The 16409-nt window shown below is 37.9% G+C and overlaps 1 protein-coding gene across 1 annotated transcript; it reads right to left on the reverse strand.

Annotated features, from left to right (window-relative positions):
- Positions 1 to 5894: 5894 nt before the first annotated feature.
- On the reverse strand, positions 5895 to 16393 carry LOC124118926 (putative deoxyribonuclease TATDN3). Its single transcript, XM_046481257.2, has 12 exons — positions 16186 to 16393; positions 15536 to 15568; positions 15149 to 15222; positions 13817 to 13862; positions 11795 to 11833; positions 10911 to 10973; positions 10140 to 10217; positions 9955 to 9986; positions 9616 to 9671; positions 7472 to 7584; positions 7163 to 7243; positions 5895 to 6062 (listed from the first exon to the last, which is right to left on the reverse strand). Exons 1-12 carry the CDS (start codon positions 16285 to 16287, stop codon positions 5913 to 5915), a joined length of 867 nt encoding a protein of 288 aa, XP_046337213.2. The 5' UTR covers positions 16288 to 16393; the 3' UTR covers positions 5895 to 5912.
- Positions 16394 to 16409: the final 16 nt, after the last annotated feature.

The following is a 16409-nucleotide window of genomic DNA, read 5'->3' on the forward strand; positions in this document are numbered from 1 at the left end:
TATGTCTTATTATGTCATGTATTTTGTGAAAGCAGTGAACAAAGAAAGGAAACGTTTCATGCTTGGACAGATGGAACAAATCTGTGGTATGGAACAGAAACCATTCGGCCTTGTATGGAAGAGACATCACTTGGTCTTGTATTGAACACAAATCATTCAGCTTCACATGAGAACAGAAACCATTCGGCCTTGCATTGAACAGAAACCACTCGGCCTTGTATAGAGAGACATCACTTGGTCTTGTATTGAACACAAATCATTCAGCTTCATATGAGAACAATAACCATTCGACCTTGCATTGAACTGAAACCAATCGGCTTTGAATGGAAGACATCACTTGGTCTTGTATTGAACACAAATCATTCAACTTCATATGATTTGGTTGATTGGTTTGTTGTTTAACGCCGCACTCAGCAATATTACAGCTATATGATGGCGATCTGTAAATAATCGAGTCTGGACCAGACAATCCAGTGATTAATATCATGAGCATCGATCCACGTAATTGGGATTGATAACATGTATCAACCAAGTCAGCGAGCCTGACCACTCGATCCCGTTAGTCGCCTTTTACGACAAGCATAGTCATCTTTTACGGCAAGCATGGGTTGCTGAAGACCTATTCTACCCCGGAATCTTCACGGGTCTCAGCTTCATATGAGAACAGAAACCATTTGGCCTTGCATTTAACAGAAACCACTTGGCCTTGTTTGGAACAGAAATAACTCGGCAACTATACAAGAGAGACATCACTTGGGCCTGTATTGAACACAAATCATTCAGCTTTATATGAGAACAGAAACCACCCGGCCTTGCATTGAACAGAAACGACTCGGCTTTGTATGGAAGAGACATCTCTTGGGCTTGTATTGAACACAAATCATTCAGCTTCACATGAGAACAGAAACCACTCGGCCTTGTATTGAACCGAAACCACTTGGCCTTGTATTAAACAGAAACCACTCGGCCTTGTATAGAGAGACACCACTTGGGCCTGTATTGAACACAAATCATTCAGCTTTATATGAGAACAGAAACCACTCAACCTTGTATTGAACAGAAACCACTCAACCTTGTATTGAACAGAAACCACTCGGCCTTGTTTGGAACAGAAACCACTCGGCCTTGTATAGAGAGACATCACTTGGGCCTGTATTGAACACAAATCATTCAGCTTTATATGAGAACAGAAACCACTCAACCTTGTATTGAACAGAAACCACTCGGCCTTGTTTGGAACAGAAACAACTCGGCCTTGTATAGAGAGACATCACTTGGGCCTGTATTGAACACAAATCATTCAGCTTTATATGAGAACAGAAACCACTCAACCTTGTATTGAACAGAAACCACTTGGTCTTGTTTGCAACAGAAACCACTTGGCCTTGTGTGGAAGACATCACATGGTCTTACTTGGAACAGAAACCACTTGGCCTTGTATTGAACTCAAATCATTCAGCTTTATATGAGAACAGAATCCACTCGGCCTTGCATTGAACAGAAACCATTCGGCTTTGTATGGAAGACATCACTTCGTCTTGTATTTAACACAAATCATTCAGCTTTGTATGAGAACAGAAACAACTCGGCCTTGTATTGAACAGAAACAACTCGGCCTTGTTTGGAACAGAAACCACTCGGCCTTGTATAGAGAGACATCACTTGGGCCTGTATTGAACACAAATCATTCAGCTTTATATGAGAACAGAAACCACTCGGCCTTGTATTGAACAGAAACCACTTGGTCTTGTTTGCAACAGAAACCACTCAGCCTTGTGTGGAAGACATCACTTTGTCTTGTTTGGAACAGAAACCACTTGGCCTTGTATTGAACACAAATCATTCAGCCTTATATGAGAACAGAAACCACTCGGCCTTGTATTGAACAGAAACCACTTGGTCTTGTTTGCAACAGAAACCACTCGGCCTTGTGTGGAAGACATCACTTGGTCTTGTATGGAACAGAAACCACTCGGCCTTGTATTGAACAGAAACCACTTGGTCTTGTTTTGAACAGAAACCACTCGGTCTTGTTTGCTACAGAAACCACTCGGCCTTGTGTGGAAGACATCACTTGGTCTTGTTTGGAACAGAAACCACTTGGCATTGTATTGAACACAAATCATTCAGCTTTATATGAGAACAGAAACCACTTGGCCTTGTTTGGAACAGAAACATCTTGGTCATGTATAAGCACACCTCACCAGTTAATATGACAGCTTTCTGAATGTCTACAAGCCATTACAGTCATTTACTAAACATTAATCCCCATTTCACCTCACTTTATTTGACCTGAAACAAGTTTATTTTTTGGGCTTAATGGTTTGATTATTAATGGCAGCTTACTGTGCCAAACAGCAAAACCAAGTTGACAAAATGCTCATTCTCAGTTGAAGGTAAAAAAAATGTATGTTAGTAATAATTTACACACAAGCATAAAGAAATATGTTCGTAAAGTTAAAAGCGAGATAGATGTCACAGACAACAATAATGTCAACAAGTAGCTTATTTACTGTAGTTTATAGTACTATGTAACAATTAGCAGTAAATTCTAAAATGTTTTAGTAATATAAACAATCTAATATGTGATAACCATAATTAATTACTTAATATATGATAACTAAAAATCGATTTCGTTATATCTGGGCAACTGTCTACAGAAACAAGTAAAGCGTTTAAAGGCGTAGCGCGAATCAACAGTGGAACCAGTTTATTACCATTTTGAGAGACTGGAGCCCAGTCAAATGTCTGGAGAGAGAGTTGCGTCCCTTGTTCAAATTCATACGCCGATAGTTAAAATGAATGTTTCAAAATTCATTTTGCTGACAAGATATTTTAATATTACAAGGGTTAATGGGTCCTATGATGCTGCATGGATGTTAAACGTAAAATTCTCCTTCCAAAAAGAATGCACTCTATGTTGTTTCCATGACAACGTGAACGGCATCGGAAGTTGTGACCAGGCTCACCAGCCTTCACTTAAGTCGAATCCAAGGTGTGATCGTTCACAAACACTGATAAGACCCAGCTCATATTTGCAAGATGTCAGCAGGCGGACGAAAATTGTCTCCCGGAGAAGCCCGTGATTTGGGCGAGCAGCGAGAGTCGTGGTGTGCTGTTGAACTTAAAAAGGAGCAGGATTGGTGCCGCAAAGAGAGAAAACACAACAAAGAATTATTTTCGAGCACCGTGTTTGATGAACATGCTCCAGAATATGAGCCGAGATGCACGTTCAGTGTTGACGCACCGACACATAGAGAACGACGTCATTTCAAAAAGCAGTGTGAGTATCTAAACCATAAACATTGTTAATTAATTAATCTAATTTAATAATCAAAGTGGATTCACATAATATTGCTGTTACTCACATCTGTACCTGCCTGCTACAACTCTGTTATGAATTATAATACAGAGAATTATCCAGATTTAGTGGTCCTACCATAGATCAACTGAACCACTTTAAAAATGCTGAAAACACATAACCAACCTTAACTCGAAAATCAGAAAAGATGTGTTTTTGTGATCAGCTCCATCTTTCCAAACACTTCAAATGAGATATAAAACCCTTCAACAACATTGGAGTTGTTTAGGGCTTAAAATGTGGATTGTTCTTTATGAGAACAAACAGCACTTGCAATGCCAAACTCGAACCTACAAATTGAAACATGACAAATTGTGCACAAAGTCTTGGTCAGGTTTATGCAAAATTTCTCAAAAGTGTGTGTATATATTTATTATTTTCTGTCTTTTACTTTACTTTGCAGATGATGGCCAGCTGAAGATTTAAGCACATTCTACCATCACAAATCCAGCCTCAGTATCTCTTGTCATTTAATAACCAGATGTCTGAGAGTTATGCTTCAACTTTTTTGTTTTGGCGGAATTCCTACAGCTGCAGACAACTTGTGCTTTCCCATGTTCTCTTTTAAACCATGTTAGTGATATAATTGAAAGTAAGGTCAACAATGTTCCTGTTCCTCTATTAGCCGACACAATTTTCATGTTGTATATATCCAATAATCTGGAACGCTGAAACCACATAGCCCTGAATATACATGTCAGGCATCTCTTCATGAGATGATGGCAGACATGGTTAAAGCTGTGCATTGTTTTCCCTAGAGGGATTTAGAGAATCAAATGTGTATCAGAGGGCTAAATCAAAAGTTTCTTTTTAATAACACAATCATACATACCGGTAGTTAATGATTATCCTTCATTTTGACAATGTTGACATATGGTCTTAATTTTAAGTTCATACTGTTAGATAATTAAGTTTGTCATAAACTGATAACAAATATTTATTTACATTTTGAACTTGTTGCCTGTGATTTTATCAGTCCATGTATGGTTTTTATGCATCATACTTCAATATTCAGGTTTATCTGCTTGTTATCCACATATTGTGAACCACCATAGTTTTTTAAGGTACACTGAAAAAAGGTAATACTCTGTGTACTGGATAGTTTTCAGAAAGGTATTATTATTATTAAAGGCCCCTAAAAAAATAAATTATGTTCAATTCAGTAGATGTCATTACATATGTATTAAATGCCATTTTTTAAAGGCATATGTTTTTAAAAAGAATATTTTCCTGAGCATGTTGAATGTCATACCCGTCTTGCTTGGTGGACTTTTGAGTTAGTATCTTAACTAATTATATTTGGGTTGCATTTAACCTTTAAGGCTTTTAACAACAAACAGTTGTGATGTTTGTGAATCGCATTAAAATTAGATCTTAGTGGTTGCTATCGCTAAACAAACCTAAGAGATGAGCACTAAGATATGATTTTAATGAGATTGGATGTTTGGCCTCTGTGCATGTGTGTGTCAGAATCAGTGTTGTGTGGCTTAGTGTCTGTAGTGTTGTGTAAGATGGATAGAAATACCATGAAAAGTGTAGTCAATAATTGGTAACAATTAGCAACCTCAGCTTATTGGAAGCTCAAAATCATGTGAGTTCAGGTAGTTATTTATCCTGACAGATGATTATTTGAGATGTTCACAGTCCGTATAAGTGGTCACATTTTCGAATGTAACAGTACAGTATTATACTACAGTATTCACAGCCTAGTGATTGTATTGTTTTTGTGTCATGTTAAATCAGTATTCAATCAAGTCTTGGCTTTACTACAGTCAATTGTTGATTCAATGTTAGTGAAGTATCAAAATGAGTGAGTCTTTCAGATAATTCATGATGCATCAGTATTAATGGCTTGTTTACAAGCTTGCATGGGGTATATGAAATATAATGCATTCTCAATGTCACGATCAACAGTATTATTCAGTTGTTGTTTTACCAGTAATATACATTTACAAACATGCTTGTTTTGAATCACTTTTGTGTGCACATACCTGTAAATAATAAAGCTTATTTTTCACAAATCTGTTTTTGTTGTCAGGGGGTATACAAGTGAAGGAGTGAAGAAATCAACTGCACATTTTAGGTGAACACAAATTACCCTTGTGGTGATTACAAACACACATGCTTGTATGGGTAGACTACAGAGTGGGGGGGCATGGGTGGCCCAGTCGTCTAAGGCGCCGCGATTTGCTGTGCTGAGTTGCGTCCCTTGGGAACGCCAGAAACCTATGATTGTGGGTTCCAATCCCGATTCGCCCCGATTATGTTTCTAGGTTTGTCAGCACCATACCCGTGCTCGTGGGTTTCATCGAAGTGGTAAACGTCTGAGACCTGCATCACTTCGGGCTTTCCTCCCACATTAAGCTGACACGCCGTGATATAACTGGAATACTGGAATAAGTGGTGTTAAACCCAACTCACACACACTACAGTGAGTGGGAGAGGGATAATCAATGGATAAGCCATATGATTATCCAACCATAAAGATTGAAATACACGGTTGGCATTCCTGACAGACTAAGCACACAAGACAGACCATGTATTATTTTATTTACATTCTTTTTACAAGGAAACTTGCAAGTTTTGGAAACAGTTTAATAGCATTCTGTGTTGTAATCTGCCTCACATCAGAAGGGTCCATCTTCTTTACTTTAGCAATGTATTCACAGGACAGGACGATATTGGACGGGGTGTTGCGTGTCTGGCATGAAGAGAGCAATGGTATAGAGCACATTGTCTGGATGTATCATAAAAGGATCACATGAAATGATGACAGGTGTCAACACTAAAAAATGTCAAAGTACTTTCTTCACCATTAATGTTTTCATCTAAGAATTATTGTTCACAAACTCCTATTCACATGTATGCAATAGTGATCAATTAAGAGCACATATTGTCCGGATGTATCACAAAAGGATCATATGAAATGTTAAAGTACTATCTTCTTCTTTAATGTTTCTGTTCACAAACTCCTATTCACATGTATGCAATAGTGATCAATTAAGAGCACATATTGTCCGGATGTATCACAAAAGGATCATATGAAATGTTAAAGTACTGTCTTCTTCTTTAATGTTTCTGTTCACAAACACCTATTGATATGTATGCAATAGTACCGGTATCAGGAGAAGTGATGTAGTGATGTGTTGAAGTTTATTCTAGAAGTAAAAAGAAGACAATGTAATCCATATCCCCGCCCTTCTTAATGTTCATAAAATCACATATGTGAGTATACCAAATTACTAATAAAAAATATGGTTAGTCCAAAAGATAGTGACATGACAAATCCTGAAGTGAATGGGAGTTTCACAAAGAACTAGTGAATGGTTTTGTTATGCTCTGGAAATGAAAAGTGATGATCTGAGTGACGGACAGAGCAAAACTTAGGGGATAATAACGTATTGACTCTCCATAATGCATTAGGAAGCAACCATTTGATTTTTGGGGGGAGGGAGATTGTTTGTTTCTAACAACATAATCAAGCCCCCGTGTCTCTGATTTTTTTACACATATGCCATGTGCCCTTTTCTTGCAGACTATATGAAAGTGCCCAAAGACCACAGTTGGTTGAGCATCTGTTTATGTTTGAAAAAAAAATTGAGCTCCTAAAAATTAAAAAAAATATGCTGATCTCAAAACGAAATTTCCTAACAACCCCCCTCCCCCACCACACACACACTGCCACACACACACACACACACTGCCACACACACTGACACACACACACTGCCACACACACACCCAACCCAGCTGAAATCAAATGGTTGCTACCTAAGTGTGACCCCAAATGCAGAATGTCACCTGTTTGACTGGGGCCAGGGCAGGGGCATCAGTCTCAAGGAGAAGGTGATCTATAGGAATCTGCCGCACAAACTTCTCTCTCTGACAACAAAAACATATAATGATTGTGTCCGAGTGGTATGTATTAAGGCTTCATGTGTGAATTTTTCACAACTGAAATCTGTTCTGAGTTTGACCCATCATCACTGATTACCTAGGACAAGGAAGGTCTCTCATATTGTGGTAAACAGACAATGCATGTAGAGATATTACTCACAAAATCTAAGTATAAATAATTAATGAAAGAGCTTCAACACTAGCTGGACTCACGTCTTCTGTCCTGGTGACAGAAGGGGGAATGGAGAAGTAGAAGCCGGCCTTCACCCCCTCCATGCCCACCGATGGCTTCCCGTCAAACGCATGCATCAATACCTTGCTGGCACCTGATCAGGCAAAACATATTTTCACTGTAACTTAGGAACAACGTAATGAGATTTGTAAAGACAGTGTGTTAACTTTCTGCTGAGATAAAGAATCATGTATTGCCCTTAAATTCAGAAAAACATATGTCTCCCCCCACTCCCCTAACCCCAATTCATTCGTTTACTTCACGTTAAACCCCATCTGTTCATTCCCACAAAAATAATTCACAATATTTTAATTCTAGAATTGCTTTGAATTCAATAATATTGAAAAGATCAAATTCTTAAATTTCATTAGAAGCAAAAGACACAGAAATATTGAAGGGGTGTTGAGTTTAGTTCTGGAACAAAGCCCATCCCAATACAGAGTCTAAGTTAAACTTGTCTCCATAAACAAGAAAAAATAAAATGTGAAAAACTTCTAAATAGCAAGAAGCACCACTTCAGGACTTGGTTAATATGTTACAACTTCATGAAATAATATTGAACAGTTTTTGAGTTATGGTCAGGAAACAAGGCTTACCCCCATTCAGAGCCTATGTTCAACTTATCTCCATGAAAACGAGAAAAAATAAAAATGTCAAAAATCTATAAATAGCAAAAGGCACCACTTCAGTGCTGGGTTATTGTGTATACAAAGTTTCGCGAAAAAATATTAAACGGTTTCTGAGTTATGGTCAGGAAACAAAGCTTACCCCCATTCAGAGCCTATGTTCAACTTATCTCCATGGAAACGAGAAAAAAATAAAATTGTCAAAAATCTCTAAATAGCAAAAGGCACCACTTCAGTGCTGGGTTAATGTGTATACAAAGTTTCGCGAAAACATATTAAACGGTTTCCGAGTTATGGTCCGGAAACCAAGCTTACCCCCATTCAGAGTCTATGTTCAAGTTATCTCCATGGAAACGAGAAAAAATAAAAATGTCAAAAATCTCTAAATAGCAAAAGGCACCACTTCAGTGCTGGGTTAATGTGTATACAAAGTTTCGCGAAAAAATATTAAACGGTTTCTGAGTTATGGTCCGGAAACGGTGGGAACGCCGACGCCGACGCCGACGCCGACGGGAACCGTGCCAAAAACAATATGTCTCCCTCCATTCTGGGGGAGACATAATACTTCTTCCTTTTGAGATCTTCTGGGAAGAGAAGGCCCCAAGTATCTTTGGCTGTCACCATGACTACATAATAGATGGAGAACTTACAACAGTACTGTTATTTGCTGCGCCCCTTGTGGTTTATTCTCCATGCAGTGTTTTATTGTACCACAAACAACCCCTCGTCATTGTTTCTTACCATTATGAGATATCAACATTATTTATAATCTCTGTTAGGATGTTAATAAAATTTACAAACATTAAAAGTAATTACTCATATTTAGATAAGGATGATTCCCTGAATACAATCCGATCTCAGCAATGCCGGACAAGTCCTTGTTATAAACAGGGGGGGGATTTAGCTGATGCATTTGTTTGCATAGCCCAGCTACATCTAAGGGGAAAAACTCACTACCCTCTCCAAAATAGTGTCATCCAATTTATGACCTCACCACGTTGCGAGTATGTGTTCGAATCTCCAGAAATGATGCCAAGATAGATCAACGTTTTTTTTCATGAAATAAACCAAGCCTTGTTCTTCATTGTTTTTTGCGATATATCGTGTAGCTATCTTATATAAGGACATAAATGTACAGTAGCAGGAACAAGAGGTAGGGCCTATTGTTCTCACAACTGTTCCTTTTCACCCTGACAAAATACAGTCACGAGTCCTCTATCTGTCACAGAGCACAACAAAAGCCTCAAGTTCCACGTACAGCATGTCCAAGTTCGTGGTGAACAGTTGTATGACATGTTTCCCAAATGATGAACTCACATTGAATTACTCCCTTTAGCTGTGCTCTAGATTGATGATTAAGTGATTATGTCCTCATGCAATGAATTCAAGTGTTGTTACTCATGCTATCAACCACTGGTTCATCTGGTACACACTTGCTGATTACTGCCTCTGAACAACATTAACTTGATAACGAACGTCGTCCAGTATATGACAGTTACCTAACTCCTTGAGAAGTGCTATGGTCGGCCTGCCTGCTGATCGGGAATGCACATTTCTGACAACAGATTGCAGATACAATTATTAAACAAATATAAAGACAGGTGAAAGTTAGTTAGTTTGTATTAATTTTGAATACTTCTGAATACTGACTTGGTTGATGCATGTAATCGTATCCAAATTACTTAGATCGATGCTCTTGATGTCTATCACTGGATTGTCTGGTCTGGACTTGATTATTTACAGACCGCCTTCAAATAGCTGGTATATTGCTAAGTGCAGCGTTAAACAACAAACAAACAAACAAACAAACAAACAAACAAACAAACAAACAAACTTACAAAGGAAGATCGTGCTTCTGAGCAATCTCCACCTGAAAAAAACAAAAAAACAAACATTAACAATTTCTATTTACATGATGAAACACTGATACACAAAAACAGTTGATATCTGAAGACATGTTACCATGGTTACTTACAAATCATGTTTTGGGGGCCAGCTGATGCCAGCAGCATCCCCTACCCACCTGTCTTGTCAACACAAGTTTCTGCATCTCTTTGTCACCCTCCTCTCGACAAAACCGGGGAGTAAAATCAAGCCCAACCTAAGAACAATAAAATAAACCAATACTAACCTGAGAGTTGAACACCAAGTTTTAAAGTCATGTTTGCCCTATAAATCATTTTTGCATATTCTCATAAAGGAATATTTCTTGTCCATATACTCAAAATTTAATGATATCAAATTGAGAATATTTATCCAACAATATCTTTAGAGTGAGTTTTAGAGTGAGTTTTAGAGTGAGTTTTAGAGTGAGTTTTAGAGTGAGTGAGTGAGTGAGTGAGTGAGTTGGGTTTAACGCCGCTTTTAACAGTATTCCAGTCATATTACGGCATGTCAGCTTAATGTGGGAGGAAAGCCCAAAGTGATGCAGGTCTCCGACGTTTACCACTTCGGTGAAACCCACGAGCACAGGTATGGTGCTGACAAACCTAGAAACAAAATTGGGGCGAACTGGGATTCGAACCCACAATCATAGGTTTCTGGTGTTCCCAAGGGACGCAACTCTGCACAGCGAAACATGGTGCCTTAGACGACTGGGCCACCCGTGCCCCCAAATCTTTACAGACTCTTGGACTAAAGTTACTTTCATATGACAGACACATAGCAATACAAGTATTAATTTCACCTATCATCTGAACATGAACGATGTGATATGTTGGTTATAACTTTGTGCTAGGATCCCTTGATATTTGTTGTTTTTTTACAATATATGTACGATTATCATATTTCTCACCTCCCCAACTGCACCGAGTCTGCCATGATGTTTGTCGATCAATGCCTCTGTATTGGTGATATCCTGGCAACAGATTGTACACACCATATAACATTGGCTCAAAAACCTGCATGAAATCATTCAACAATAAGTCACACTCATCCGTATTCCCCGTCATCTGTTCATACATTCAGGAATTTTATAGGTTGTCACATTATACTAAAAATAATTGTATAATAACAGTAGATCAAACTCATTTTATGATATATATTCCACAAAATAATAGAACATAAATTGCCAATCACAAAACGCACAGCTTCTTTTCAAGCTTGGGGTACCTGGAATCAGGGAGGACGGAGTGGAAGAGAACAATCTCATTAAAATCAGATCTTAGTTCTCGCTACCGCTAAACAAAGATCTGAGGACATCCTGTTAGGGGTCACATCAAAACGACCTTTCACCCGAACAATCAGAGCGTCGCTTATCAGATCATGAAAGTGACAGTCGGAATGTGATTTCTAATCGTTCAACCTCGAAAACTTCAACACGGGGTATTCCGAACAATAGTTACGGGAATAACGACTGAACCCATACAACCTAGAACATCTATTTAACCATTCAAGAATGTTCTTTTTTTCAGGTTTCAAATTCTTAATAGAGATTTTGTCAAAATATGTTTCGAAGCGTTGTCGCCAATTTGAAATTAGTACTGTAAAGCACGAGAAAGCTACCTTCTGATTGGCTAATGTCAACTTCTTGTCAGCCATTCCATTGGTCAGTCAAAGTTTGCGCAAGGTCGGTCTGACGTGACCCGTAATGGGGTGTCCTCAGATCTTTGTTTAACGGTAGCGAGAACTGAGATCTGATTTTAATGAGATTGGGAAGAGAAGGTCCCTCAACATTACCTGCAAATTGGCACTTCGTCTCTCCTGGGTTGGATCTCCCTGCAGAAAGATTTAGTAAATTTTACAATGAATTGTACATTTATACACTCTTTTGTGAGTCTTTCTTCCCTATCCATGAGCATTGTCTTGTGACACTTGACAGTGTTACTTAATATGGTTCTGTATCACTGTTTAACTGCTGTATATCCTATATGTTTGTTGCCTTTATATGCTAGGGATTTGCACCTCACCATCCAACTGTGGGATAAATGGATAGTGTGATAATAAGTTTAAAAATTTGTAAATTTTACAATAAATGGTATATTTACAAACTTATCCTATCTCACACGCTATATGCCCAGCCATCCATCCCCACATCACAATTCCACTAGCCTATTTAGCTCTAGAAAGAGATGAGTAGAGTGGAGAAATCCTGTGTTCAGCGCATGAAGGTGGACCGGCATGAAAAGCGTGCGTGACCCAGATTATTGGGAGGTGACTGCTAAGTTTTTGATGCTACCAGACTTCATAACTACCAACTACCAACTAACAGATAGAAGTGGTTGGTCATTGGATTTACTTCTCAGCTTCTAGAACGCCATCAGACAACGCTAACAGTGACGTAATGCATATGTGCGTACAGTAAGGGAGGTAATTCTCAAGCCATCAATACGTAACAGTGACCATGGTGACGCTAGATGTGTTCGGGTGGATCAATAATTTCAGAATCTGGAAACCTTTCTTTAGGCACATTTCCACTTTGGATCAAAAGAAGAATGAGAAATGCATAGTGGGAGATAGGTTTACAAATTAGGTTTATTTTACACATTCTAGATATGGCAATGTGGCATCATACAAGAACTTGACAGGGTGCAGGGAACTGCAGGGTTATATCTTATTCACTCCCAACAGTTAGAATTTTCAACTAAGTTACAAAGCAAGTGTTTTGTCAGGTTGGTTAATGCCAGTTGTATGGGTGTTTAACGCATGCTGTGAAATGGGTGTGCATTAGTGTAGAAATACGGCTGGGACGAGTGAGTAACTTGGGTACTCCGGTCGTGTGGGTACTGAGTAGGACCCGGGTACCCATTGGACTACCCGGACCCGTGGTTAGTCACGTGATATATTGTTTAATGACAAAAACTCACTATAGCTCAGTGGTTACACTACAAGTTGCTAATGTTTGCATTTCTTTCTGATGATGCACACATTCCTTTTGAAATGTTTGAGTAAAGATAAAGCTTCAGTCAGCTTCAGTGAACGCATGATCTGATTGTTTGATACATGTATCTAAATAGTTTTTAGCCAGGCCTGTGTTAAAACAATTACCAATCAGACATTTTGTTCCTGAGACTTGAATACAATGTAGTCAGTTGAATTAGATAGAAGTTCAAGTCTTTGAAAGCATTTACGGAAGAGAATTTATGGATGTCAACTTCTTTATTTAGAGGAACACAACGTTTAAGAGTATATGCTTACACCTTCATCAGGTGAATGAATGCCAGATAGACACACATAGACTCGTTTTCGGCTTAGTTCTCACAATTTAGAAATTGAATGTGGACGACATTATAATATTCCTCGTGAATTTAGAAAATATAAAGTTTGTAACTTAAACCATATTGAAAATGAATATCACTTTTTTTTAATTTGCCCAGCTTATAGCCATCTTAGGCAAAGTTACATAGAATCTAAATTTTACATCTTTCCAAATATTCTGAAGTTTAATACACTACTGTCATCACAAGACCCTATTATCAATATGAATACAACAAAATACTTGTTTTATGCCAATGCTGTAAGAACACAAATACTACAACATGTATAATATGCAATTATGTTAAAACTGTTTTTGTTAAAACGCAAAGAAATGTATTTTATCTTATACTGTTGCACCTTAATTGTATTTCGTCTGTACAAAAAGGCCCGTGGCCTACAAGTACTGAATATAGTGAAGAAAGGAAGGAAGGTCCAGATAGAAGTTAATTAACTTTTGGAACATGAGTTTTCTGCAAGTTCTTAAAATGTGCAAACTTGGCCTACCTGAACAGGGTGCACTCCAAGACATGGTAGCACAAAGTCTGGGAATCTGAAATATTTGAAAAAATGATCGTTGATCCTGCAAATGCTGTAATTTTCCTGCTGGTGCATATGCTATCCAACCTCATGATACACAATGGAACATTTCAAAGTACTGTATTTGACATAATAAGCGCCCAGGGAGTTTTTAAAATTAAAAGTTGGGGCCTCTTATTAGAATATTATTTTGGTGTTGAAAGATTGTAAATTTCGTGGTTTATGCTGACAGCCTGACATGCTTATATACGACAGATATATTATTTTCAGAATTTAACATCCCATAATTAGGGATGCTTATAACACAGGTATTATACATGAATAAATAAGTCTTGTGTACATTGATCAGTTGGAAGGGGTGCTAATTGGGATTGTTCACTAGCAAATATACGAGCAAATATCGCCGTGGGCGCTTATTAGAGCAGGGCGCTTATTACGTCGAATATGGTATATTTTGTCGTTTAACTTCGAACTCAACAATATTCCAGCCATATGACTGCGGTCTGTAAAAAATCAAATCTGGACCAGACAATACAGTGATTGACATCATAAGCATGAATATTATGTAGTTGTGATATGATGATATGCATCAACGAGAAAGCAAGTCCGACCACCCAATCTCATAAGATGCCTCTTACAACAAGCATGGGTTTCTGTAGACCAATTCTAACCCAGATCTTCATGGGGATAATTTAATGTATTGCAATATCATGATACATATCGTGATAGATCATAACATGTTGAATAGTTGAGGTTGACTCAATGTTTTTGTTTGATCATAAACACACATTTTGTTTTATTCCAGTCAATATAAGTCCTTAGCTGTGAGTGAGTGAGTTTGTCATGAAATTGCCTGGCAAAAGGGTTCCATCGATGAGTGAGTGAGTGAGTGAGTGAGTGAGTGAGTGAGTGAGTGAGTGAGTGAGCATTGCTTTATGCCACTTTTAGCAATATTCCAGCAATATTCGAGAAATATCACAGCGTGGAACACCAAAAATGGGCTTCACATATTGTACCCATGTCGGGAATCGAACCTGGATCTTCATCGTGACGAGTGATACTATAAGAACTCAGCTACCCCACCGCCCGCCACTTATAATAGAAAACTTGATTGACATATTTTTACCCATATAAATTTGATAGGTTTCCATATTTATTGTTATTTGTTGTTGTTATTGTCATCTATCCCAGTAGTGACATTTGTAAAATTGTGTGGAATACAAGGAAACAAATAAGCACAGTTGAAACTTTTTAAAATATTTTAAAACTATGTAATATTTTGTGTGGAACTAATCTTACCTGTCTGCAAGATGAAGGACTTGCTCATACTGGTGTTCATTCTCTGCAACAACGAGGGATGCTGCCACTCCTACCTGTGACCATGGTAACCATAGTTTATTGAATTCCAGTCAAAGGAGGATCATGTTCCAGTTTCGCACTGCAGTCTAGATTTAATCACTGTAATTTGTGACAGGTGTGAAACTGAGACATTGTCCAAGTGTTACCATGGTAATCATTAACTGCTTGCTTAAAAAATATAATAGAATTTGAGAGAAACAACTAGAATTAGGCCTACTCTGTCTAGATCTGGCAAGTGACCTGAACATATTCCCTCATTAAATTACTAAAATGATTATTATACATGGTCTTTGATCAACTGTTAGGATATAATGCAGTGATCTTTACCTTTTTCGCCTCTGATATAACTTTTTCAATGTCCTGGAAATAAATATATTGTACAATTGAAAAGCAATTAGACAGCATTATAAATAGAAATAACAAAACATTTATCTTCAAACATTTTCAAATTTATTTGTTTCCTCTTTTATTTGACTGCATCCGTGGTCTAGTGGTAGAGCATCAACCTGAGGAGAGGAAGGTCCGGGGTTTGAACCCTGTCAGTGTCATACCAATAGATGTTAACATATGGTACTTGTTGTTACCCTGCCTGTCACTCGGAATTAAGGGGCTAAAACAAGGACTGGTCGGCTCAGAGTCAGTTTACTGTGTCTGAGTGGGGTATTCATGTTAAACTATGGCATGGCATCTCATTGGGCTAGCACTATAAAATCGTGGTTAGTCCGGACACACATATTGCAATAATCTCGTACCTAAAATAGTGAGATCTATTGTGTAGATAGATCTACAGCCGTACAGGCTATGTTTAATACAAAATATCACCAAGTAATTTAGACAACAGAGAAACTGTCTTTATTAACAACTTATTAAATTTAGAAAGAGTTATGCCTGGGACAGTTTCAGACATACTAAAGACGTTATGGTGATAGTTATTTGTTTTTATTCCGGCCTAGAAACATTATAGGCCTTGAGTCTACCTCTGTAAATACTTCATCTGTCAAATGACTGTGTACATCAACATAGCAGTCAAAGTTTTCTGTATTCATCGTGTTGTCACCTCGGCATTCTCTTTTGTTCATATGATACAACAACAATATGATTACAATTACTTCAGATTTGTGCAATAGCAGATCAACTAATGTGAATATAATGCTCACGTTTTGGATAATAAACAAATTTAGAGTTACCTCCCTTTGTCGAG

Source organism: Haliotis rufescens, unplaced genomic scaffold (assembly GCF_023055435.1).
Source record: "Haliotis rufescens isolate VD_foot unplaced genomic scaffold, xgHalRufe1.0.p SCAF_3, whole genome shotgun sequence".
NCBI classification, from domain to species: Eukaryota; Metazoa; Mollusca; class Gastropoda; order Lepetellida; family Haliotidae; genus Haliotis; species Haliotis rufescens.

Coding starts and splice junctions, on each gene's coding strand:
- LOC124118926 (XM_046481257.2), bottom strand. CDS start 16,287: ATGAACAAAAGAGAATGCCGAGGTGACAACACGATGAATACAGAAAAC. Junction 9,672..9,954: donor CAGAAGCACGATCTTCCTTT/GTAAGTTTGTTT, acceptor ATCTGTTGTCAG/AAATGTGCATTCCCGATCAG. Junction 6,063..7,162: donor CCCTGGCCCCAGTCAAACAG/GTGACATTCTGC, acceptor TCTTCATGCCAG/ACACGCAACACCCCGTCCAA.